At 41.0% G+C, this 27,826-nt stretch overlaps 2 protein-coding genes across 13 annotated transcripts in view; one reads left to right on the top strand and one right to left on the bottom strand.

Annotated features, from left to right (window-relative positions):
- si:ch211-102c2.8 (uncharacterized) overlaps window positions 1–16,362 on the top strand; it is a 121,086-nt gene extending 104,724 nt beyond the window's left edge. For 7 of the 9 annotated variants that reach the window (XM_059988427.1, XM_059988423.1, XM_059988428.1 and 4 more), the window contains one exon: window positions 16,225–16,362. The gene's annotated coding sequence lies outside the window, so the exon portion shown is untranslated. Of the gene's footprint in view, window positions 1–253; window positions 523–6,468; window positions 6,967–16,224 lie in introns of those variants that run through there. The other 2 variants (XM_059988422.1, XM_059988421.1) reach the window with 2 other exon arrangements.
- ccdc117 (coiled-coil domain containing 117) overlaps window positions 1–27,826 on the bottom strand; it is a 76,286-nt gene that overhangs the window by 10,491 nt on the left and 37,969 nt on the right. For 2 of the 4 annotated variants that reach the window (XM_059988432.1, XM_059988433.1), the window contains 4 exons: window positions 25,384–25,494; window positions 10,063–10,415; window positions 6,977–7,030; window positions 549–797 (listed from right to left, as the gene is read on the bottom strand). In XM_059988432.1, coding sequence (XP_059844415.1) covers window positions 549–797; window positions 6,977–7,030; window positions 10,063–10,367 — 608 coding nt within the window. In that variant the 5' untranslated portion in view covers window positions 10,368–10,415; window positions 25,384–25,494. Of the gene's footprint in view, window positions 1–548; window positions 798–6,976; window positions 7,031–10,062; window positions 10,416–16,243; window positions 16,383–16,657; window positions 17,009–25,383; window positions 25,495–27,826 lie in introns of those variants that run through there. The other 2 variants (XM_059988430.1, XM_059988431.1) reach the window with 2 other exon arrangements.

Genomic DNA, 27,826 nt, shown 5'->3' with positions numbered 1-27,826 from the left:
TGTTTAAATGTAGTAGTAAGAATTAGCTTTAATTTTGGTCAATTCCCTTATCACACTCCTTCACCATCACCAAAACAATTTTGTGCACCTAACTGTTCTTCAATCAGATCATTACCTGAAAAAGATTTCAGGAATGCTATTGGAAACTTTCATGGAATTCAAGCCATTGTCTTCATAGAATTGATACTGTACAGATGGCAGCAAGTATATGATAGCTCCAGATTACCAAATGTAATTTCTAAACTTCTCACAGGCAGCAATACTACTTTATGATAAAGCACACCAAGGACAGAATGAGTTTATGTGGAAGGTAAACACGAGGAAATCTGCAGATGCTGGAAATTCAAGCAACAAACACAAAATGCTGATGGAACACAGCAGGCCGGGCAGCATCTATTGGGAGAAGCACTATCAACGTTTCGGGCCAAGACCCTTCGTCAGGACTAACTGAAAGGAAAGATAGTAAGAGATTTGGATGGTTCTGGCCATTAACATCCATGTGAAACATCCAGCAGAATACAGATATTGCATGAACAGATTTCACCTACCGATTTTCAATTTCCTTCAGCTTTTCCAGTCCAATTTGGTTTGAATCAGTTTTCACCTCCATGCAGCCCTCTTTGTTTGCGACAAATTCCTGAGAGGTAGATTCATCTTGCCAAGAAGTGGAGGCAACATCAGGTACCCCATTTCCTTGGGGATATGGAAAGTAAGGCCCAGAGGGATATGAACTGTTTCCTGAAATTACCAGGCAATCCAGCATCTTTTCCGTTAAACGTTTCTTTTGAGCAGGAGCTCTGTGAGACAAAATATCAATGGGATATATTATTTAAAGAAGCAATGCCATTCATTTAAATAGAAACTAAAAAAATCTTAAGAAATTATGTACAAGACCATTACCCAAAAGGTGCATGTTACACAATTTGGCCAAAGTTAACCCTTCATGTAGTTTAGTTCTCCAATAAGGTGACATGTCTACATACAGCATTGTTAAATAATCACTGAGGGAGCAGCAGGATCATTGCAATTGACCTCCATTGTCTAGGGCTGTAAAGGTGTTGAAGAGGAATGCCATGGTGCTACTTCTGAATAAATCATCCCTTTACAAAATCTGGAACAGATTATGATGAACATAATGACAAGGGAAGAAAATTAGGGTGTGGGGTGAAATGGGAAGCAAAAAGGTTCGACTGCTTCAGATAGCAGCAAGTACTCAGTGGAGATAGACTGAAAATCAATCGACAGAGCAGTTAAACAACCATTTAGAAAATCTCCATAATTTCCAAAACGGCTAATGTGGTACACTGTACAATCAAACAGGATCCAAAATTGGGCTGATTTATCAATCATTCCCAAGATGGCATGAAGAGATTATTCCTACCCTTAGGATGGAAGGAAAGACAAACAAGAAAGTTAGACTTACCATTCAATCTCTTAATGACCCACAGTGAAAAGGGAGTATGACATCAGAGCTGATTATGGCTCTCCATTAGTGAAGCAGATGAAAATTTATGTTTTGGCAGTTATTGAAATGTAGCTTAGAGAAAATGAATGCTAATCCAATATTTCCAATTAACAGGGTTACCATTAAAAAAAACAGCAAAGGAGACGAGAGACATTTGTCAATATCGGTAAAAGAATATAACTATGAGAAGAGATGAATATTAGGATTAAATTAAAAGCACTGAAGGCTGAAAAGGAATATGTTACTCCTCCCACCTGAGGGAGACAGAAGAACAAATATGTCAATACATTTCTGACAAAAGCAAAACTGCAAGGACAGTAATAAGATACTTCAATTGCCCCAATGTTTTTCAAAATAACACCAGTGTAGAGTTTGTAAAATAGCTTCAGAATCAATCTCAGCCAAAAGCCAGAGCAAAACAATTCCAGATTTAACTCTATGGACTGAAGGCGTGCAGGTGAAAAGAGTATTAGTAGAAGACCACCTTTGTGTCAGTGATACTGTTCAGGTGAATTGAGCAGTTTTGGAAAAAAGAAGAGATAAAACTGGGTAGAAGGCCTTAAATCATGCAGCATATTGCCAAAACTGTAATAGCCAGTCATATCTTTCCCAAAGTGATTCCAAACATCCTAGGATTGGCTGTGTTTGTGGTTTCATCTAGATCTACAGTAGACACCATCTCAATGGCTCTCCATTCAACCTTGGATCACCTGAACAATGCATATACCCATGTCAGGATGCTGTTTATTGATTACAGACAGCTCAGTGTTTAACACCATCATTCCTACAGTCCTGATCAAAAAGCTACAGGACTTAAAGCCTCTATACCCCCCTCTACAACTGGATTCTTGACTTCCTAACCAGAAGACCACAATCTATGCAGATCAGAAATAACATCTCCACCTCGCTGACAATTAACACTGGCACTCCACAGGGGTGTGTGCTTAGCCTACTGCTCTAGTCTCTCTACACCCATGACCAAAGAGCTGATTGTGGATTTCAGGAAGGGTAAGATGAGGGAACACACACCAATCCTCAGAGGGATCAGAAGTGGAGAGAGAGCGAGCAATTTCAAGTTCCTGGGTATCAATATCTCCAAGGACCAAAACCTGGAATGCAACATATCTATGCAACAATAAAGAAGACAATGGCTATATTCATTGAAGAGATTTGGTTTTGGAATTAAAACACTCAAAAACATCTACAAATGTACCTGTGGAAAGCATTCTGACTGGCTGTATCACTGTCTGGTATAGGCGAGGGGTAATGCACAAGATCAAAATAAGTTGCAGAAACTTGTAATATTAGTCAACTCCATCATGGGTACCAGCCTTCATAGTATCCAAAATATCTGCCAGGAGCGGTGCCTTAGGAAGGCTGCGTCCATAATTAAGGATCCCCACCACCCAGGACATGCCCCCTTCTCACTATTACTGTCAGGAAGGAAGTACAGAAGCTTTAAGACACACACTCAGTGATCAGGAACAGCTTCTTCCCCTCTGCATCCAAATTCTAAATGGACATTAAACCCATAAACATTATCTTACTATTTTTTTATTTCTGTTATTTTGCACTATTTAAAGTTTACCTATTTAATAGACATACTTAATAGAACTCAGTTTTTTCCTCTTTATTTATTTATCATGTATTTTATTGTACTGCTGCCCTAAATTCAGGACTCATGTTGGCGATATTAAATCTGATTCATATAGAAAGCAATTATTTGAATCACAAAATGCTGGAGGGGGGAGGGAGGGAATAAACATTTTGCACTCAAATTTCCTGGCACATATCTGTCCCCCTCATTCATCACAACTTACTTCCCTTCTAGCTTTGAAACAGCAGCAAACTTAGATGCAATTCCACTATCAGTGATGCAGGTTATAAATATCTTAGAACCACACATTGATTTCTGCGGCATCCCTATTAATTATAATCTGTCAATGTGGAAAAAGTGTATTCTTCACTCTTTTCCCACAGAAAAAAAAACTTTATTCTCCATGTAAATTTTTACTTCAGCACTTCTCTCCCAAGAATAATTTAACTAAGTCAGTTAACTTACTCATTTCACCCAAACTTTGCATACTGCAGCAATCCTAACACATGCACTGTGATACAGAACCATGCCCATCTGATTTAGCAGCAAGTATACTAAATTGCTAGATGCAAGCATATATGTTGCACATCACAACAGTGGCATCAAAACTAATGCCATTTGTCTCAACATGCAAATACATAGCAATTTAAACCTCTCCTTACCAATAACAACCTATACAGTCGGCCCTCCTTATACGCGGGGGATTGGTTCTGGGATCACCCCCCGTGGATACCAAAAAACATGGATGCTCAAATCCCTTATTTAACCTGTCTCAGTGTGGTAGACTTTAGGACCCGGTGCATCTCTGAATCCACAATGTTTCTGTAAAATATATACTACAACAGACACAAAATGCTGGTGGAACACAGCAGGCCAGGCAGCATCTATAGGAGAAGCACTGTCGACGTTTCCGGCCAAGACCCTTCGTCAGGACTAAATGAAGGGAAAGATATTAAGAGATTAAATCTATACTATATACTAAGACAAATGTTTGACTGATGCTAAATAATACCGGATGTACCTGTTCCGACTTCAACTCCGACTTAAAGACGGACTCAGGAATGGAACTCGTTCATAGCTCGGGGACTGCCTATACCTTTAAATCATCTCTAGATTACTTATAATAGCTAAAACATTGTAAATGCTAAGTAGACAGTTGCTATAATGTATTCTTTAGGGAATAATGACAAGAAAAAATAGTCTGTACATGCTCAAACAATGAGTGCTGGAGAGAGAACTTCTGGGTTTTCCCGATCCACAGTTGGTTGAATCCACGCCAGCAGAACCCGTGGATAAGGAGGGCCGACTGTATATGCATCATTTAAATCTTCAGTTCTGTACAATGTCAACTGGCCCCAAAAGCCCTTCTGCAAAAATACTATTTCCATCCTAGAATCTTACCCAGATCATGAAGAATGTCAGCAAATCAAATATAAAACTGCAGTCATTTCAAATTAAATTCAAGACCCAAACTTCAAATTTCAACTTCAGAAAGCCCAGAATGTCTTCAGAGTATTAATAGGTCAATGCACAAAATGTGAATGCATCCATGCAACTCACACAACTGGCCACTGGGTTTGCCATCATTTGAATGAGGAAATTAGCAAAATGACACAAGCTCTCCCCAAAGTTCTTTTGTTGGTAATAAGGTGAAATATAGGTTTTAAAGTTATCCTCATAAGCAACATCTCTGACTCACAATATAGGAGCCCCTCAGGGCTGTGACTGAGTCCCCTCCTTTACTCCCTGTATACCAATTACTGTATCCTCACCCACAGCTCCAATCTGTTAATTAAATTTACCAATTGATTGGCTTTATCTCAAACAATAATGAGGTGGCCCTCAGGGAAGAAGTCATTGCTTTGACACAGTGTTGTCAAGAAAACAACCTCCCTCTCAATCTCACAAAACAAAGGAGCTAGTTGTGGATTACAGGAGGAATGGAGAAGGGCTAACCCCTATCGACATCAATGGATCTGGGATTGAGAGGGTAAACAGCTTCAAGTTCCTCGGCATCCAAATTACAGAGGACTTCACGTGGTCTGTCACAACAGCGCCTCTTTCACCTCAGATGGTTGAGCAAGTTTGGTATAGGCCCCCAAATCCCAAGAACTTTATTCTGGGCATGATTGAGAGCATCCTGACTGGCTGCATCACTGCCTGGGATGGGAACTGTACCGCCCTTAATTGCAGGACTCTAGAGAGCGGTGCGGACAGCCCAGCACATCTGTAGATGTGAACTTCCCATGATTCAGGACATTTACAAGGACAGGTGTGTAAAAAGGGTCTGTAGGATCATTGGGGACCCAAGTCATCCTAACCACAATCTATTCCAGCTGCTACATCTGAGAAGCAGTACTGCAGCATTAAAGCCAGAACCAGCAGGCTCTGGGATAGCTTCTTCCACCAGGCCATCAGACTGATGAACTTACGCTGATTTGAGTATACTCTATATTACACTGACCATTCTATTTATTATAAATTATTATAAAAGTACTATGATTCCACACAGCACATTTAGATGGGAGACGTAACAAAGATTTTTACTCATGTATGTGAAGGATGTAAGAAATAAAATCAATTCAACACCAGCATTAACAACAACAGATCAATTAAGTAAACAAAAGGCACTCAGCCAGAAACTACTCAAACACTGGAACAATGCATTTGCCTTAGGCTACGTCCACACTACACCAGATAAATCCGTAACCGAAGCTTTTTCTCTTCGTTTTTACCCTCTGTCCACATTAAAACGGCGTTTTCGTCCTCGGAAGCCGGAGCTTTTCAGAAATGCTGTCCAGGTGTGTAATTCTGAAAACGCCACTTGGGCAGATCAATGTGGACATGGTAACCGGAGAAATCTGAAAATGCTGTCAGACGACAGCATGCCATTTCAGTGTTTTCTTGAACACAACCTAACAATTTCAGAACAAATGGCAATGAGACTGAAGCCAGAAGAGTTAGAAATGTACTCACCAAATACTTTGACCCTTAACTTACTGAATAAATAAGTATACTCACTTTGCCCAGTTTTCTGTCCTTGTTTGTATGAAGGTGGTTTACCTATTTATGCAAGTACTTCTCTGACAACAGACATGTAACAGCCTGGTGTAACATTGTATGGAAATACAAGATAACACTGATGTTTTATATATTCAACAAAGTGCTTTATTATAGCAACAGAGTTAGTCAGATTTTCAATGTTGGTTGTCAGCTGGGTCATAGTGTCCGTGAACTCCGTTGGTTGCCTCCATACGTTCCAGTATTTGTTTTTTCACTTTTAAGTCCTCTTGCTCAAGAGCCAACAGCTGCCCGTTGTTTAAGTTTTTCTAGTCTGTAACTGAACAATCACGCACTGTCTTTCATGGTGAGATTCAACACCAAACATGTTGCTTGTTTTTGGTAGATGTGTCCCGTGCACATGCAGGAGGAGGAGATTGGCCGAAATATCCATTTCAATGTGGACAGAGATATTTTTAAAAACGCATAGTGTGGACACCGATCGTTTTTACGTGAAAGCGGCGTCTTCAAAATTATCCAGTCTACTGTGGATGTAGCCTTAGTTGATATTACTAGTTCAGAAAATTAGAGCAATTTGCAGAATAAAAGAAATAAAATTCCTTTGCCACACCATATCCCCACAGATTCAAATGTATTACAACTGTCATTTTTTCTCTGTACATTTAAATCATCCAATTTGTTTCTATTGAGCAAAGTTCAGTTGTAGAACACAATGTTTGAGATCTTGGATGAAGACAGTCATCACTATAGCAGAAGTTCAATATTCCAACTATTTATAAAGCCATAATAGAACACATTCAATGGTGAGCATGAACACCAAACATCCCATTTCAACTATTTTTCCAAAATTCCAGTATCATAGCAAAACAATAGGGCCCTACAATTTCACTTACTCATCTTCCTCGTGCTCCCGCTTATGCTTCCTCCTGGAAAAAAATTCATTCCTCCTGTTTAAAAAGGAGAAATCAATGTTAGGAAAATTTTACAACAATAATTAATTATTGATTTGGCACTTTGACTAAAAATTACACCAAAGTCATTCTACCTGCTTAAGAAAGTGAGTTTTCTATAAAACTGTAGGGTGATTTTGTAGAATTCCTTTAGACTCAAGTACCATTGGTAATCCAAGTCCTGAAGAACCTCCAAAACACTTCGTTTTGAAATACGTACAGGCATGTCACTTTTCTTTGACAGCATAAACACAGTGCTGCAGATTTCACTTTAGATACACACCATTTTTAATTAATGGACAATGGTCACTATAGAGTGTGTGCTGTGTGTGCTTTTACAACCCAAGGAGCACTGTAGGTAAAAATGGTATCTCTAAGTAACAGATACTAGGGCGAATACAGCCATATAATGCCATCATACTGACATCATAAAGAGTGTCATGAGGAGTCATTAAACTCAGTGACACAGTAATGTTCAGAATCTACATATTACAAAGTGTTTACTTACTGGCTTCTGTTAGCACTGAAGGAAAAGAGGATACCATGCTAACACAGTGGTTAACACATGCTAACACTTACCAAACTAGTAACTCAAAAGGTCTGGTCTCAAAAGGATCTGAAAAAATTCAGTAAGTATCAAATTGAAAGAGATTAGACTTGGTAATGATGCTCATAAAATTTGCAGATTGTCATGATAACTCATCTAGTTCACCGGAAATTGGCTGAAGAACAATTTCTCAGGAGGTCAGTTGTAGTCTAGTACCTCATTCATTATGAATCTACATTTCATGTGAAGACAGTTACTATCCTTGCCCCAGTTTGGCCTATACAGGATTCTGGATTCACAACAATGGAGATGACTTAATATGCCCACTGAAATTACTACAGTTCAGAGGCAATTAGGAATGAACAACAAATACTAGCTCTGCTAAGGATTAAGTCCACATCCTGAAATAAAATGGAAAATTTCTCTCTTATTCTAGGCCACTTTTGTCTCAGTTTAATGCTAACAAGTCAAGATTTCCATAGCAACTGAATGAACCATTCTGAGCAAGTTAAAGTAGCAGAGGGGCTAAAGGGTTAAAGCACTTACAATTCTGAAGTCTTACATGTATTTCACTCTCCAGTCTACCTTTATTGGTATAAGCCACCTCAACCAACTCTGCTATCCAGAAAGATCCTCCATTCTACCCTATGAGAAAATCTGCAGGTGCTGGAAATCCAAAGCAACACACACAAAATGCTGGAGGAACTCAGCAGGTCAGGCAGCATCTATGGAAAAGAGTAAACAGTTAATGTTGTGGGCAGATGCCTTTCTTCTGTGTTTTCATTTTCCTAGATCCTGTATCACCACTCCTCTGGTCTGAAGATCTCTGAAATACAATATGAATTGGCAATCACTTCAGTACTCCGTGGTTTGGAGTATATTTTCTGGCATCAGGTGAAAAATACCTTACAAAATATAGTCATATTAACACTGTGCTATAATCAGCAAGCACTTTTGTACTGCAGTGAATTCAAACTAGCAGCACAGGTGTGCCATGCTCAGTTGAAATCTAATTTAGGAATTTGCTCCTACAGTTGAAAAATGCCAATTACTTTTAATAAAGATTCATGGGTCAAAGAGCCACACTTGAAAGATGCACTAGAGGACAACTGACCATCAGTGAAATTGTCCTTCAGCATATTAATACTTTGAATAGCGTTGAGCTGGGATAGAAAGAGAATAAATATAGGCCGTTGCAACACTGCAAATAATCCCCAGGCATTGAAAAAAGAAACATAATTAACATAAACACTGTTACTGAGGAATGATCTTCAACCCAAAACATTAACTCTGCTTCTCTTCCCACAGCCTGACTCTAAACTGTTGAGTATTTTCTGTTTCTATATAACTTAATTAAAATACTGGAGCTGTTGTGCTAGAGATTAATTTAGAACTCACTCTTGCAATCACCGCAGGAAGGGGTGATCTGCCAGACTACCACATAAACCCAACAGGCACACAAATATCTTCTACTAAAGAGTCAGTTCCTTCTCCTCAACGCAAGCTACATTTGACTGTGTGATTGACTATTAATGGATGGTGAAAATACATGGAAAATATATAGTGTTAACACTAATCTCTATCACAATAAAGTACAAAAATTCACCTACTGTAAATACCAAAGCAATGGGATCAGAAAGTATCCAAGCCCTCCATAAGCTGACAGAAATTGAAGTAATCACAAAACATATCATCTGAAGAAATGCTCATGATTATAACATGAATCTTCGCAGCCCTTTCAACTCAGTAAGTATAACAACTGTATCAATCAAGCACAGAACTTGCATCTCATGTATCTCAAGTGCAAGGGAAAGCTCCCAGTGGAATGAATCCCAAATAACCAAGAAACATTTACTCATATAAGGAAGAAGTTATAACCTCTCTGCCTATGGAAGACTCAGGCTACATGACAGGTGTTCTCTGATTTTCTATCTGTAAAGAATTCTTCCTATCTTCAGGGATATAGAGTACTTATTGACTATCACAGTATGTATTTTTTTCGAAAAAGAAACACAGCAAAAACAGCATTAAGGAAGCAATGAGTCAATATTGAAGTTCAAAACAGTCAAATGCTAAAATTGGAGACATTCTTGTTTGAAAATCCTGGTGTGTTCATTTGGGTCTCTAGGAAAAATATATTCATCCAAATTAAAATTTTACTGTTTCTTTTTATGTCTTTTGCATTCCCTCACTACATACTGAGTTAACAGGAAAAATTCTTCATTGAGGTCTACCATTATAACAGCCCTGAGCAAGTCAATGCAAGTGAGATATTAGAATCCAATAGCATTAGATACAGAATCAATGTGTAGGAGTATTAATGCAACCTACATGTGTCACCTTCTCACTGGATCTAACAGACAACTAGAAGGCAATTTTAAAAAACTGCAACACAGAAGATATACAAACTTTATTTTTACTTTCACAGCGCTAAGCAGAACCATTTTCCATCCAAAAACAGACGGAGATTCCTCATACTCACATAGGCATGTGCTTAAGTTCATTTGCAGTAGCTCTCATTCCATTCAAAGGATTACATAACGGAGTCTCCACAGTAACATCCATATTTTCATTTATAACTTCCACTTGCCTAAATCCACTTCCATTCAGTTGGAAATTGGGATCACAATACTCTGATATGAAACAATTTGACTGCTGCTTTGCATTCTGGATGTGTGCTGCCATTTGCGATGCATTTCTCCCATATACTTCCAGTTCAGGTGACTGACACAGCTGTCTGCCAGAAGGTGCCAATGAGCTGTAACAGAGACTGTGTGCCATCACCATAGCAAGCAATCCACTCTGAAGTTCAGATATTTAAATAAATACCAGTTCCTGTAAAAAGCAAAATTACAATGTCAGAATAAATAAAGAATGATGCTTTTTGTAGGCAAGACTCAGCCAGAATAGCTAGATAATGCACATGAAGAAAATAAGTTGCTGATTTAATTAAGCCATTACAGAATCACCAGTTCATTTTCATTGTTTTCTTGATAGCACTGCAACATGAATATACTGGAGCCCAAATAATGAGTGTGATACTTTACAGAACAGCTTATAAAATCTATACCATTAGATTCCTTTTTATTCTACTCCAGCTTTGATGACTGCACTGTTTACTCAAGCAATTTGTTTTTTTGACACACTCATTCCCACTAAACCAGGTAGAATTCTACTTTCATGAGCACATTTCAAGTATTTCACCTCCAGGGACCCAATACACAAGTACAAGGAATTGTATCCATCAAGATACACACCAATGGCATCACACACTTCACAGTGCATTAGATGTACCTTCACCTAGCATGCATTACTGCCCACTCTAAACCACTTACAATCAATAGGATTTGACCCAATATTGCAATAAGAACGCTGCTCGGACTTAGTTTAGGTAAATCTTATCTTATGCGCTCAAGGTTAAATTTGAACACAACAAAGGGAGAAGCAACTTATTTAACCACGAGAGATCGTTTGTCATTTAAATTCCGTACTAATTCTTAAATTTAACATTCTGCAAATTGTCATGAATCTCTTATTCTCTTGGGACTCCAAAATTAATCAGCCTTGGATTCAACTGACAACCAAGCATATAAAGAGACTGATAAGCAATCCAAGAATATACAATTTACAAAAATCAGAAATTTCTCCTGTTTTCAATTCAGCTTCTATCCATAGATTATGCATTCTCATACTAGAATTGTTAGCCATCTTAAATACCCTCTCAGCATACACTCTGTCAAGCATTTAGCTTTGTGTCTCAAAAGGATCATCCATTTCTAAACTCCAGACTACAAACTCATCCCACTTCTCCACTCTTCAGACAACCACCCCATCCAGGAATTAATTAAATAAGCCTTTATTATACTAGTTCCAAGTAAGCAAAAAAAGACCTTAATGAATCAAAAATTCTATTTAATTACAAATCTAGTCATTTGCTTCAGTTCCATTGTTGGCCTGGTCTCTTGCTTTGAAATATCATTCACTAGGTGTGAGATCAAGACAGAAGCTACACAATTAATAGTGTAATTTATCAAAACACTGTAGATTTTTAATTTTTATAAAGATCAACTATTTGCCTTCCTGACTACTTGCTGTAGCTGCACATTTCTTGTAAAAGATCAACAAAATCTCTCTGAAAACCAACATTTTCATATTTAAAGATTACTGTTTTTCTATTCTTCCTACCAAAATAAAGGCAACTGTCATCTTCTCATCAGCTCTTGTTGGTCTTTTGCAGATTCATGTTCTCCTCAGCTTAATTTTCCACCAGATTCTGCATCAGGAAACTTGGGTGTAGCATATTTATCATTATACATTAAACAAATTAATGTATACTCAGCTATTTATAATGTAATCATATTTTTGGACATGGGTGTTGTTTATTTCTCATCCCATCTGCCCTTGAAATTTCAGGAATTAGACAGCAATGAAACAGAATTCCTTGCTGTTGTGCTTGTCTTTCTTTGCAGCAAAGGCTGTGGGTACAGAAGGCGCCATTAGAGTAGTTTATGTAAACAAGTTAATGGTATGCATTCTAGCCATGTTGGTTGGTTGTGAAAGAAATAACTGTTTAGTGGATCCAAGAGATGATAATCCACTGAGCTGCTTTGTCCTGGATGGTTTAGACAGCGGATAGTGTAGCTTGAGTGACAAGTAAGTGTATTGTGATGTGCTACAGAACAACTGAGCAACCCACAAGTTCAACAGTTGGGATACCAAATGAATTAAGCCAAAAATTAATACCATAACTCCTGTTGAATAAATGCTGAAAAGGGTAACAAGATTAAACTAAAGAATTCAACCTTGCACTACATATTACACTACATATGTCCTGATTCTTTAGTTAGTTGGCTTTACCATCTTCACACAAGATAACATTGCGTTACTCCTGAACAAATTTTAACATGTTCTCAATTAATTCTTTCTAGTAAGCTACTGTAAGTATATGTAAGCTACAGCACTATCCCAACCATTTATTTGCACATCATTGGAACCTGATCAGATTCCCACATTCTTTATTCACAGCAATTTAACTTGTGACCTGATATCTTAGATCCACAGTGTTTGTTACCATAGTGCAAGCTGCTATTATGAGGAGTTAACTGTTAAACACTTCATTTTTCCATTTTATCAGGCAGGCAAGTTGTGCAATCTTATGCATCTATTCCATACAAATATTGTGTAAACCTCATTTTTGGAATAGGTTTATTATTACGTGTACCAAGGTGCAGTGAAAAGCATACTGTTCATCAAGATCAAATCACAGAATGCAGGATAAAGTGCAACAGATAGACAGAAAGTGCAGTGCAAGCAGACAATAAAATGGAAGAACACTGGTGAAACAATTCACGTTCAGCTCAGACTTCCGAGTCACAGAGATAGCAGCCAATTTATGCTTCGTGACACCCTGCTCTTGACACACAATCCATACTTGAATATTTGATAATTTATCATTTTGGACCAATTAATACTGCATAAACCACTTAGGTTTTATTATTTGCTCTTTAACATTTATTGCCTTGACTGGCACTTAAAGAGCAGCTCTAAGTGTGAGAGCCAGCTGCATATGTTCATTATAAGGCAACCCATCTACCCAGTTGAGGGGTCTAATTGTAAACACAAGAGATTCTGTAGATGCTACTAACACAGAGCAACATAGTCAAAATGCTGGAGGAACTCAACTGGTCAGGCAGCATTTATGGAGAGGAATAAAGAGATGATATTTTGGGCCAAGACCATTCCTCAAGACCTGATAAAGGGTCTAATCATAATTTTACAAAAATTTATAAAGGTAATTTGTCCCAGAGAGTCAAGAGTGCAATTTCACCCTGACTGCCTCTTTAAATGAGCACAGAAAGCTGTCAACAGAAAACTACAGGGGCTTGTTTTGTTTCTGCTATGGACAAGTTTTTGGTTTCCACAAACAGTTTAAAATGAATAGCAAGCACTTACGACAATCAGAAATGAACAGAATACTTTGATCACACTCTCCCCACTAGTTCCATCCATTATCATTCGCTCCCCATCTAGTTCCCCTATCACCTCCGTCCCATCCCTGTAATGCTATTTACTAGTAATATTTCCTCATCCCTCTCAGCGCTGACGTCTTGCACCAAAATGTCAATTTACACTTTTTGCTGAATGAACAAGTTCTTCTAACATTTATTTATTCTACATCCCAGAATTTGCAGCCACTTTTGTCTTCTGTCCACAACTCTTCCTTGCTAAATATTGCACCAAGCTTCTTTTCCTAAGTCTTGCCAGTATACTTTACTGACCTCCTACATGTACATGAAATCTCAAGTACTTTTTAAATTTGTGAATAATCTCATGCTTGCTTCTATTGAAGTGCATTTTCCATAGTTTTGCCCATTCACTTTATTTCTTATTATCTTGGCCCAAAACGTCAACAGCACTTCTCCTTATAGATGCTGCCTGGCCTGCTGTGTTCCACCAGCATTTTGTGTGGGCTGCTTCTTACTATCTTTTTAGTTTAGTACTTCTGCATACACTTTTTACAGGAATCACACTGGCAAATGCATGTTTCTACTCTATCATCTAAATCACTAATAAGCAGAGTGCTGAAGCTACAATACAGACTCCATTATAACACCACGCTCACATCATGAAAATATCTCTATTTCTTTGGCGCCTCACCAATTTCCTCTCTGGCTCAATTTCATGAACTTCAAGTGAAGAAAAAAGAGCATGTCTCTGGGGAGGTGTAAAGATGAAATGGTGATTAAAATTTGAGATTAAGATTTAAGAGGTACTGCTCCCTACTCTCATACAGAACTTGAATATTATTTCATATTTGCTACCTCCTTTCACCCTGGTGTCATTTTCAAAATCCAGATCTGGCACTTTCCCTTCTCAACTTTACCTTGAGCATTTCAAATCATTAGCAACCACACAGCTATCTTGTAGAAACCCCTTCCCATCCTGCACTCTGTAAGAATTCATTCGTTTCTCCAACTCGTCTGCATCTTTTTAAATTATGCTATTTATCCAACAAAGCTTCAGATATCTTTTTCTCAACAATATTCCCGATTCATGTTTGGACAACCCACATCATATTATTTGCATTCTTCATTTCAGAGATGCTGAATTAATTTGGGAAACACAAAGCTCAAGATAACCCTTCATTTGGAACACTTAATGAAATGAACTGACAGGAAGTGCAAGTAAATCACAATTTCAAGAGGTGAAAGGGCAGTTACTACATCTCCTCCAGATGCTTTGCAAAGTACAATGGTTGGTGGAGATAGAAAAGCAGACCAAGAATTTACAAATGAAATAGTCTCTATCAAATACTGAAAGGGAAGAGGAATGCAGCTGATGGTGGAACTTGTGAAGGATGATATGACATGTCACACACATTGTGGATTTGACAACTCCTACATTCCACTGTCTGTTCACATACTCTACTCCTCCAGATCTCTTCCTCTTTGCCTCCATTAACTAGGTGACATCTACAGATTATCAATAGCTGATCCTGGCCATTCCATCAAAGATTCCTATTATCCTATCTCTTCCCTACCCTACTGCAACGTAACACTAACATACTTTCTTTCCCATTTCTGAAAAAAACTTCTTCAATGTGAAACATTCTAACTGTATCTCTTTCCACAGATACTGCTTGAATTATTGAATACAGTATTCCCAACAATAAGCAACCATTTATTTGTATTTTAGATGTAGTATTCTGCATTCTATGCTCACAATATGATCTCTCTACATTAGAGAAACCAAATTACAATTGAGTTACTTTAAGAAAAGCATTTGTTCAGTCCATAAAGGTGGACAATTTGCCTGTGATTTTAATTCTCCAACACACTCCAATTTGTCTTTGGCCTCCTACATCGATTTTTCCAATGGAGCTTAAAGCTCAAGGGAAAGCACATATCTTCAAGCTAGGTATACTACAGCCTTGAGTCCATACTTTGTTTATTTCCACCCTTACTTCTGAAATTATAGATTTCATTTGTCTGCTTACAGCTTTACATAAAAGTTGTATATTTAGTACTTAATTTACCCATCATGGTAAGACTAAGACATAATTTAATTTATTCAATTACTGGTCTCTATCCTAAAAACAAACTTTTTGCCCTTTGTTGTCCCCCCTTTTCTTGCAACTTGTTTCATTGCTACCTTCAGTTCTGTTGAAATGATTTACGTCAATAACTAATTACCCTCCATAAATGCTGCCTGAGCATTTCCAGCATTTTCTCTTCTTTATCACTGATGCACGTATGGCTTAAGTTTGCTTTTAGCGTGGAATCTTAATCAAATGTTTCTCTCGAGGTTCCAATTGGATATCACTTTAAAAGTTAAAGGCAGATTCTGCACACATTCGCTGGAAGGGAGTGTTACGTTTTAAGTATTACATGTAACACAGATATCAATGTTCTCCAAACAGCTTTTAAGCAAGAGCTTAAAATACTACAAAAAAGCAACTACAATTCTCAAATGGAACTGGATACTTCTGATAGCACGCCCACTGCCCTGACTTCGTAGTCCGCACCACGTTCTTCTGGAAATTTCTTTAGATTGATGTAAACTATTAATCTATGCGCACTCTCAAGGGAAACGGTCCTATTCTCTCTCCTTCAGTCGCCTTATTCTATATTATTTTCTCCCACAGATTATCAATTCTCACTAACCTAAATCGTGCAACAAACCATCCAAGTTACAGGAAACGCCACAACGATTCTGCCCTTCCAGCCAGTCTGCGCCTTCGGAGCTGAACCGGATTGTAAACATTGAAGTCCGTCACGGGTGGACAAGAACGGGAGTGCCGGGGAAGAGGAGTGAGACAGAAGCGTGCAGCCGAGCAGCGTGCACGGGTAAATGAGGGCCGGGCTGTAAACATCATCAGGGCCCATGTCACAAACACAACACACGCACGCTGGCTGTTCATTGATGACCCGCAGCGACGGGAGCGCGCGTCCCCTCCCCTCCCCTCCCCCCGGGGGCGAGCAGCTGTCACTCGACCTCGCTCGCGCAGGTCACAACCAACAGTCAACACAAACACCTCCCCCCCCAACGCCACAGACATAGAAACCGTCGGCGCTTACGGGAAGCAACGCTGAGGTTTATTTTTTTTATTTATTCCGCCTCCAAGCCAGAGTCCCGTTCACCCGTTACTCTCCATTATCGCCACCTTCCGCCTCAACTCGCACGCCTGTGCGGTCGTCCGCAGAATTTCCCGGAGCGCATGCTGCGATTGGTTGCCGGGCTGCACTGAGCATGCGCGTTTTTGCGACGACGGGAGGGGCAGAGGTGGCGATCGCCACCTTTGTTGGGGGCGGAAAGGCGGTGGAGGCAGGCTTCCTCGGTTGTTGTTGTCGTCGTCCGTGTTGTCAATGCAATTGGTCTTTTGTTCCCTGATCCGGATCTTTTCAAGTTCAAATTGCCATTCAACCATTCACTTGTATACAGCAAAATGAAATAAACGTTCCTCAGGAACCAAGGTTCAAGTTACCATTTATTTCAGAGGAAAGATGTGAACCCAAAACACTACGACGATAACATACGTTAAACAGCTTCTTTTAACAAATTCGGTGATTCCATAGTTGTATTTTTAAACATGTCTAAATCACAAAGCAATAATATTCTCAACACAGTTAAAGTCATTGCAAAACTAATCAAACATTTTATAAACACACACCATGCTGGAGGAACTCAGCAGGCCAGGCTGCATCTATGGAAAGAAGTACAGTTGACATTTCGGGCTGAGACCATTCAGCAGTACTGGAGAAAGAAAGATGAGGAGTACTATCATTAATTTGGAAACTTCTGGACATTTCTCCACTGTTCAATTGCATCAACACATTAAACCAGTGTGTTGCATTTTCCTCCTGGTAAAAAATACTAGTTTACAGATGTCACTCAAAATCTGCCTGGACAGGATTCGCAAAGTTCACATGAAAAATTTGCAGATGAGTCCAGATTAGATAGGTATCTTGGTCACCATGGACAAGTAGGGATAAGAATGAAGAACCAAATCTACTTACTAATATATCTCATGTTTCTTACCAGCCATCTGTGTGGCAGGACTTACGTGCTATAACGAGCTACAAAACCAAGATAAGCAGCGTCACTGATGATAGCACATCCCTTCCCGATAAGATCAGACTTCCAGAGAAAGGACCCATGGAAAGTATTTGGCTTGGATGATGTTCCTGGCCATGTCCTTAGATCCATGCAGAGCAGCTGGAAGAGGTATTTGCATAGATCTTTACCGTTGCTCTGCTTCGGTCTGAGATTCCCATCTGCTTCAGGAAAGGGAGTGGTACTATTTTTCTGTTTACATCAACGATGTTGAGCCTGAAAGCTTCAAATTCCTACATGTGAACAACACCAAAAACCTGTTGTGGTCCAACCACCCAGATGACAAGGCAAAGGAATCTCATCAATGCCTGTACATCCTCAGAACACTAAAACAAATTTGGTATGTCACTGTTGCCCCTTACTAATTTTTATCAATGCACCATAGGGAGCATCCTGTCTGAGTGCATCATGGCTTGGTATTTCAATCACTTTACCCATGTCTGCAAGAAACTGCAGAGAGTTGTTGCCATACATGTCATGGAAATCAGCTGTCCCTCCATGTGTATACTTCTAGCTGCCTCGGTAAAGCAGCCAACATAATTAAAGATGCCATCCACCCCAGGTGTTCACTCTTCTCCCCTCTCCTACTGGGTGGAGGACATGAAAGCCTGAAAGAAATAATAATAATAATAAGCCTGAAAGAAATCACTCAGTTTCAGGACAGCTTCTGCCCCACTCTAATAAGATTATTGAGTGGTTCTCTAGAACAATAAGACTCTTGAACTCACAATCTATCTTGTTATAATCATAAATCTTATTGTCCACCTCCATTGCACTTTCTCTGTAGCTTCTACACTTTATTCTGCATATTTCCAAGTGTGGTCTAACCAGAGTTTTATAGAGCTGCAACATTGCCTCACAGCTCTTGAACTCAATCACCCAACTAATGAAGACCAACACACCATAATCCTTCTTAATAATCCTATTAACTTGTGGGGAACCTTTGAGGGATCTATGGAAATGGACAAAGTTCCTCTGTTCCTCCACACTGCTATTAACTCTGTATTCTGCTTTCACATTCAACCATTCAAAGTGAATCACTTCACACTTTTCCAGGTTGAACTCCATTTGCCACTTCTCAGCCCCCCTCTGCATTTGTTATATCCTACATCAACCCTCCATACTATCTTCAACTCCATCAGCCTTTATATCATCTTATGTCAAACTTCCTAACCTTCCTAACTTCCCTCCCTTTCACAACCTTATCCAAAAAATTATAAAAATCACAAAGTGCAGGGGTCCCAAGACATAACCCTGCAGAACTTCACTGGTCCATGGTACCGCCAGGGATTGTATTATAAATCACAGGCTCTCTTAATTGTGCACAACAATACTTTCCAGCCAACTCATTGGCATTGCCAATTATAACAGATTATTTATGTCATTGAGAAGTATCTTAAAGAATCTGCAGCATTCTTTCATTCTACAAAAGCCCACTGTTCCACAAGCTGCTGAAAGATATTCCAGAAATGCTTATTGCCACACACAAGAATTATTTTTGCAATGTATTGTCTCTGTCAGTGGACATGAAATCATAGTGATGCCCTCAGACATTATGAAAGAGTGCTGACATGTTATATACCCCAATGTTACAACAATGTTAAGACTTGGATCTGGTCTAATTTATCTACTGTCACAAGAAGTCAACAGCAGATGTCATTTCATTCGCACTTAACTAACACTGGAATATCTGGACAAAGAAGATCCATACATCAGGATGCTTTTCATTGACTACAGCTTGGCATTCAATACTATTATCCTCTCAAATCTAATCAATAAGTTTCAAGATCTATGCCTCAAGATTCAAAATCTTTTCATGTCATTTCCTATACACAAGTGTAAGGAGACTGAAGTAATTGTTACACCGGATCTGATGCAGCACAAAAAAAACCCCACAAAGATATGGAACACAATAATAAAAACATAGAATAAATATAAATACATAAGGTAGCTTATGTACATAGATTGATTGTATATCCATAAAGTGACACTAGGTTGCACATAAGCTGATTGACAGGAAATAATAAAGTAGTGGTGGAGTTGTTGATCAACCTGACTGATGTTTTTGAGTCTGGTGGTCTTGGCACGGATGCTGTGTAGTCTCCTCACTGATGGGAGTTCATGAACAGGGTGGGACCTGTCATCATGGTACTGGCCCTGTTTGGGCATCTTTCTGTATATGTGTCCTTGATGGCGAGTGGGCTGGTGCCAGGAACATGTTGGGCCATTTTGACTACCCATTGTAGAGCCTTCCCATCCACCAGATGTACCAAGCAGTAATGCAAACTGTTAGGATGCTCTTTAGAATAGCATGAGTATAGATGTGCAAAGTCTAGCTCTCTTAACCCTCCTCAGAAAGTAAAAGCATTGGTGAACTTTCTTGACAGTGTAGGATATGTTCTGGGACCGTGAGAGGTTGTGTGTGGTGTACATTCCCAGGAGATTGAAAATCGGTGGCATATCTAAGGTATGGCAGGTATAGCACGTGCCTTAGGGGCCACTTGAAGGAGGGCGCCACTGAGCAGTTCAATAGAAAAGTCAGACGAGCCATCCTCGGATAGTGAAAAAAGAATTTTCTTCAGATTTTCTTGGAATGTTATGGTGAGGTTGTATAAGGCATTGGTGAGGCCGAGTTTGGAGTATTGTGTGCAGTTTTGGTCACTGAATTACAGGAAGGATATTAATAAGGTTGAAAGAGTGCAGAGAAGGTTTACGAGGATGTTGGCAGGACTTGAGAAACTGAGTTACAGGGAAAGGTTGAATAGATTAGGACTTTATTCCCTGGAGCATAGAAGAATGAGGGGAGATTTGATAGAGGTGTATACAATTATGATGGGTATAGATAGAGTGAATGCAAGCAGGCTTTTTCCACTGAGGCTCGGGGTGAAAAAATCCAGAGGACATGGGTTAAGGGTGAAGGGGGAAAAGTTTAAAGGAAACATTGGGGGGGGGCTTCTTCACACAGAGAGTGGTGGGAGTGTGGTATGAGCTGCCAGGTGAAATGGTAAATGCAGGCTCACTTTTAACATTTAAGAAAGACTTGGACAGGTACATGGATGAGAGGTGTATGGAAGGATATCGGCCAGGTGCAGGTCAGTGGGACTAGGCAGAGAAATGTTTCGGCACAGCCAAGAAGGGCCAAAAGGCCTGTTTCTGTGTTGTAATGTTCTATGGTTCTGTGTATGATCTGTCTTTGATTATCATGGGTGAGAAGCACTAGGATGGCCTTATTTCAGAGCATTGTGTAAGAAGACCATGAAACATTTCTTCATGAAGAAGAAGGAAAGTGGACCTGAAGGATGGAAGAGACAAAAGTTGGAGACGGAGGAAGCCAAGAAGTCAAGCAAGTTCTTCATTCCCTTCTTTGAAAAGCCCAGAACAAGTAGTTCGACACGATCCATGGAGTCGCCTGCACCTGCTACAAGTTTGTTAGAATCTGAAGATGGATCAAGTACAAATGCGTCACAAGCCGAGGAGGAAGTCAAGTCAGATAAATCCGAGTATGACGAGATTAAGAGTGAGGCTGCCACAGAGAACGTGGACATGACAGGAGGGGAAGACAATGGTGGTGGTGGTGATGTTGAGTTTATTGACGAGATTTTACCTGACAAGATTGAACCTGACAACACTGAACCTAGTGAACTGGATGGTGTCAAAGAGCTTCAAACTGTCATACCAGAAGTGATTGAACAGCATGACATTGGACTTCTGAAGTTCGCTAAAGATACTGGAAAAGCAATTCTGCCTGACGCATTGAGAACAGAAATAATAAAGCTAGTTTCTAAGCATTTCCAGAACAGTGAGGGGCCTTTCCTACCAACAAATAACCGCTCAATGAACAAAACTTGGTTCAAGAGGAAATTGGGAAAAGGTCGTGGTGAGGAAGTGACTCGCTCATGGCTGGTCTATTCCCCTCCTAAAAAGTTTGCATTTTGTATCTGTTGTCTTCTCTATTCTCGGTCAGACCATCAATCCTCAATGGAGCAGGAAAGTGGATTCAACCAGTGGAAAGCACCTGAAAGTATTAGCGTTCATGAAAATGCCAAGGAACATCGGGAATGCTTCACATGGTGGAAAGAAATGGAAAGAAATTTAGCTGGAAACAGAGGAGTTATTGACACGGTATTTCAGTCACAGATTGAGAAGGAAAAGCAGAAGTGGCGTGATATCTTAACGAGAATGCTGCATAAAATTCCTTGCGACTCAGAACCTGCCTTTGTGAGGACATAGAGATTCACTTCAGCTAAACAATGACCCCAATGTGGGAAATTTCCTTGGCTTACTGAAACTACTGGCCATCTTTGACCCTGTAATAAAAGAAAACCTCACTCATTTGGAAAGTCATCCTGGATCCACATCTTATCTTTCACCGGGTGTCCAGAACAAATTCATCCACTGTTCGTCAGAATTTACTGAGAAGCATTTGTAAAGGCAAGTACTATGGTCTCATGTTCAACTCGTCTCCTGATCAGGCACACCATGAGCAGATGTCAGAAGTAGTGAGGTACGTGGAAGTTGATTTTGAGAGGAAAACAGTCCGTGTTAGAGAGTCCTTCCTTGGTTTTATCCAGATAAGCCAGAAGGATGCTGAGAGCTTGGTTGAAGACATCTTGAAATAGCTAAAGAAGGACGAGATGGAGCTATAAGATTGTTGGTCACAGTGCTATGACAATGCTGCTGTGATGGCTGGACACAGAAGTGGTGTTCATCAAAGAATAAGTGAGAAAAACAACCTGGCAGTGTTTGTGAATTGCGACAATCACTCACTCAGCTTGGTGGGTGGACATGCAGCCAAGCAGGATACAATGATGGTCACATTTTTTGGATCCATCGAAGCTCTCTATGTGTTTTTCTCCCGTTCAACACAGCGCTGGGAAAAACTCAAAAACGCCGTGCCTGTGGTTGTTAAGTTGGAGTCTGAAACCAGGTGGCGTGCAAGCACAGAAGCAGTGAAGCCCGTCAACAAGTACCTTGAGGAGATACTTCAAGTTCTCCAGGACACTATAGACAATGAAAACAAGACCAGTGAAACAAGAAGTGACGCAAGGCAGCTGTACAACCACATGTTGAGTTACAATTTTCTGAACCTGCTAGGATTTTGGAACAAAATACTCATTTGCATTGACCGTATTCAAAAGAGGCTGCATGATCCTAGCATGAACTTCCACGATGCTGCCTGGATTTGAAAGCCCTTCGAGATCACTTTTATGATGAAAGACAGGTGTTGGTCAGTGAGTCATTCGAAGAAGGAGTCAGTCTCTGTCAAGAATGGAATATTGAATTTCAAAGATGTCAGAGACGAAAGAAACGAATGGCTGATGAGAACTCAAGAGAGGCTGGGTTAACAGCTACGGAGGAAACAGAAAGAGTCATGAAGGGAACACTTGACCGTCTTCAGAGAGAAATGGACCAAAGGTTCACTCATTTGCCCAACACTGACACCAAGTTTGGGTTCCTTCTCGATGTCGAGGGATTGTGTTACAGCACCGACAGTAACAACTTAAAGAAGAAGTGCAAAAATTTAGGTGAATTGTACAGCGCTTATGTTGATGGACAGCAGCTATATGAAGAAATTTTGGATTGCAGAAAGTTGCTATCAAGGCTGGTCAACATGAAAATATCAAGACCTGAGGAGCTTCTTGAATTTATTGTTCAGTATGGAGATGAGAGCTTCTTCCTCAATCTTCTTAATGCTATTCAGATAATGTTAACAGTTTCTATCGCCAGCTATGAGAGATCATTCAGCAAGTTAAAACTAATACTTTAGTGTTTGAGAGCCTCCATGGGTCTCGGCAGACTCTGTGATCTTGCTCTGCTGAGTGTAGAAAGAGAAGAAACTGAAAAAACTGATTTTGATCATATCATAGACCAATTTGGATCAGTAAAAGCAAGGAAGGTGCAGTTATAATTTTCATGTAGTGCCATAGTTCGTTAATTAAAAGATTAACGAGTTTGACTTTTATTTTTGAGCTGATATTATGGTATAGTTATCTAAAAGATGGGTGTCAGATGTTTGGACAGGGGTGCAATTTCAGTGCTTACCATAGGTGTATTTTTCTGTAGATGCACCCTGTTGAAACCGCTTGCAGTTTTCACTGTTGTGCTGCCGATGTAAAGGGGTATGAGTTCTCCTGAAGTTAATAACCATCTCCTTCTGCTTGTTGATGTTAAGGAAGAGGCTATTCGCCTGGCAGCCGACTTCACGCTCTTCTACCCCCTGTCTATAGGCCGTCTGATTGTTGTTGGTGATGTCATCTCATTGGCATCAATGCTGTGATTGCTTGGGTGTTTGGTTGTGCAGTCATGTGTGAGCAGAGTGTACAACAATGGACTCAGCATACAGAGCTGGGGGGGACACCCATGTTGAGAATGACGGGGAGGGAGGAGTAGTTGTGAACGTCGGAAGTCTGTTCATTAGGAAGTCCAACACCTAGTTACATAATGGTGTAATTAAACTAAGGAGCAGGAATTTGTTCATCAAGGTCTGTGGGACAAGCGTGTTGGAATCCAGAACCAGCACTCTGACATAAGTGCCCTTGTTTTCTAGACATGTCAGGGCCAGGTGGATGACAGATGCTATGGCATCTGTTGTAGAGTGGTTCTGTTAGTAAGCATATTCATGAGTGTCCAATGTGTCAGGAGTAGAGTTTTTGATGTGTGCCATTGTCTGCCATTCAAAGCGCTTCAGAATGATTGGTATCAGTGTCAGTCGGCAGTACCTCCTTGTGCAAGTGGATCCTCAATTTCCTTACTTGCAGACTTCAGTCAGTCTGGATTGGCTCTCCTCCTCCACAGGTGCACCACAGGCTGTGTGTTTAGCCCCCTGCTCTGCTTGTTTTATATTTATGACTGTGATACTAAGCACAGTTCCAATGCTATATTTAAGTTTGCTGATGACATCAGTAATGTCGGCCAAATCAAAAGTGGTGACAAATCAGCATATAGGAGGGAGATTGAAAATCTGGATGAGTGGTGCCACAGCAACAACCTCTCACTCAATGTCAGCAAGACCACGGAGCTGATTATTGACTTCAGGATGAGGAAATCGGAGGTCCATGAGCTAGTCCTCATTGGGGGATCAGAGATACAGAAGGAACAACTTCAATTTCCTTGGTGTTATCTTGACAGAGGACCTATCCTGGGCCGAGCATGTTCGTGTCATTACGAAAAAAGCACAGCAGCACTTCCACTTTCTTAGAAGTTTGTGAAGATTTGGCATGTCATCTAAAACTTTGACAATCTTCTATAGATGTATGGTGGAGAGTATATTGACTGACTGCATCATGGCCTGGTATGGATGCACCAAAGCCCTTGAATGGAAAAGCCTATAAAAAAATAGTGGATACAGCTCCATCCATCACGGGTAAAGCCCTCCTCACCATTGAGCACATCTACATGGAACACTGTCACAGGAAAAGCAGCTTCTATCACCAGGGACCCTCACCACCCAGGCCATGCCTCTTTTCACTGCTGCCATCAGGAGGGAGGTACCAGAGCCTCAGGATTCATATCATCAGGTTCAGGAACAGTTATTACCCCTCAAACATCAGGCTCTTGAACCAGAGGGGATAACTTCTCTCAACTTCACTCACACCATCACTGAACTTCTCCCACAAGCTATGGGCTCAGTTTCCATGATTCTTTATCTCATGCTCTCGATATTTTTTGCTTCTTTACTATTTTTACTTACTCGTTTACTTTCTTTTTGTATTTGCACAGTTTGTTGACTTTTGCACACAGGTTGTTCATCGTTCTTGCTAGTTGTGGTCTTCCATTGATTTAATTGTGTTTCTTGGACTTCCTGTGAACACCCATAAGATAATGAGTCTCAGGGTAGTGTATGGTGACATATTTGTATTGTGATAATAAATTTACTTTGAACTTTGGGGGGGTTATCAGTTTGCTTCCTTCTGGTGGTTGTTGAAATTGTTAGGCTATAATTACAACACATACTGGAATTAGTATGGGAGATTCAAACAAGAGGACATGAGTTGAGAGTTAAGGGGCAAAAGTTTAGGGGTAACATGAGGGGGATCTTCTTTACTCAGAGAGTGGTAGCTGTGTGGAATGAGCTTCCAGTAGAAGTGGTAGAGGCAGATTAGATTTTGTCATTTAAAAAAAAATTGGATAGGTATTTGGACAGGAAAGGAATGGAGGGTTATGGCTGAGTGCAGGTAGGTGGGACTAGGTGAGAGTAAGGGTTCGGCACGGACTAGAAGGGCCGAGATGGCCTGTTTCCATGCTGTAATTGTTATATGGTTATATGTTATATGTTTAAATAACTTGAGGTCAGATCTTAAGGCATTGAATTTTTTTTCAATATTCCAATTTGGTGGTTATTCCTGAGCTAGACACATAGAGAAGTAATTGCACAGCAGGCAAGAGACTTGAATCTAATGCCCTTTGAGGCTGATTAGATCAGCTTTATTTGTCACATGTGCATTAAAACATACAGTGAAAGGTATCATCTATGTCGATGACCAACACAGTTGGTGGGGGGTTCTGGCACCAACGTAACATGCCTACAACTTACTAACCCTAATCTGTACAGTTTTAGAATGTGGGAGGAAGCCTGTGCACCTGGAAGAAACCCAGGGAGAATGTACAAACTTCTTACAGACAGCAGCAGAATTGTACCTGAGTTGCTGGTGCTATGATACAGTTATTGTAACCACTACACTACTGTGCCTCCTGATGCACTGTTTAAAAACAATCTTTCAATGGCAACACGAATAACACTGACATGTAGCGCCTCATTTCCTAGCGTATCCGAACCGACTCACAATTAGATAGCCTACGGGGGTTTGCGAGCACAGAGCTTTGGAGCCTCTTCGCCATGGGGGGCCGGTTGACAGAGGCTTAAAAGTGAGGCTGAAGTTTTCGAATAAAGTTTTTTCCTTCGACTGCAGTTACCGACTCCGTGTCGTAATTTTAGCGCTGCTTGTAGCACACCGCTACAATTGGTGACCCCGACGGTCCAAACGATTTTTGGACCAGAAATGACCGACGCCGCCTCTGTTCATGCGGTTTCGTTGAAACTGCCGGGTTTCTGGACACAGCGCCCGGACCTATGGTTCCAGCAAGCCGAAGCCCAATTCCACGTTCGCCGGATCACCTCAGAAGACACCCGCTACTACTACGTGGTGGGCTCCCTCGACCAGGACACAGCTGCCCAGGTCGCGGAGTTCGTACAGTCGCCCCCGGCAGACGGCAAGTACACGGAATTCAAAGCCCTGCTCCTCAGGACTTTCGGACTCTCACGGCGCGAGCGGGCTGCCCGTTTACTGCACCTGGATGGCTTGGGCGACAGACCTCCATCGGCTTTAATGAATGAGATGTTGTCTCTGGCCGAGGGACACACAGGCCTCATGTTTGAGCAGGCATTCCTGGAGCAGCTGCCCGAGGACATACACCTGCTGCTGTCCGACGCGGATTTCAGTGACCCCCGGAAGGTGGCAGCCCGGGCGGACTTGCTGTGGAACGCCAAAAAGGTGAGCGGGGCGTCCATCGCACAGATCTCCCAGCCACGCTCCCGGCAGCAAACCAGTCCAGGCCCGGCCGCAGAGCCCACTAACCCCCGGCCCAATGACCACTGGTGCTTCTACCACCAGCGGTGGGGCGCAGAAGCCCGCCGTTGCCGCCCGCCCTGCAAGTTCCCGGGAAACGCCAGGGCCAGCCGCCGCTGATGGCTACGGCGGCTGGCCATCGGGATAGCCTCCTGTATGTGTGGGATAGAAGGTCGGGACGCCGGTTTTTGGTCGATACTGGGGCTGAGATCAGCGTTTTACCTCCGACGAGTTACGACACCCGCAGCAGGGCACCGGGTCCCCCCCTGAGGGCCGCGAATGGCAGCACAGTAAGGACCTATGGCACCCGTCAGGTGCAGCTACTGTTCGGCCCCAGCCAGTTCACGTGGGACTTCACACTGGCCGCCGTAGCCCAACCGCTTCTGGGTGCGGATTTTTTGCGAGCTCACAGCCTGCTGGTTGACCTGCCCAGGAAGAGACTGGTACACGCCGAGACCTTTCAGACGTTCTCCCTGGGCGCGGCCCAGTTGCCAGCCCCTCACCTCGGCTCCATCACGCTGTCCGACAACGACTTCACCAGGGTCCTGGCGGAGTTTCCATCGGTTC

Source organism: Hypanus sabinus, chromosome 13, assembly GCF_030144855.1.
Source record: "Hypanus sabinus isolate sHypSab1 chromosome 13, sHypSab1.hap1, whole genome shotgun sequence".
Taxonomy (NCBI): Eukaryota; Metazoa; Chordata; class Chondrichthyes; order Myliobatiformes; family Dasyatidae; genus Hypanus; species Hypanus sabinus.
Note: the sequence above shows the minus strand (reverse complement) of the source record. Positions and strands in the feature narration are given on the sequence as shown.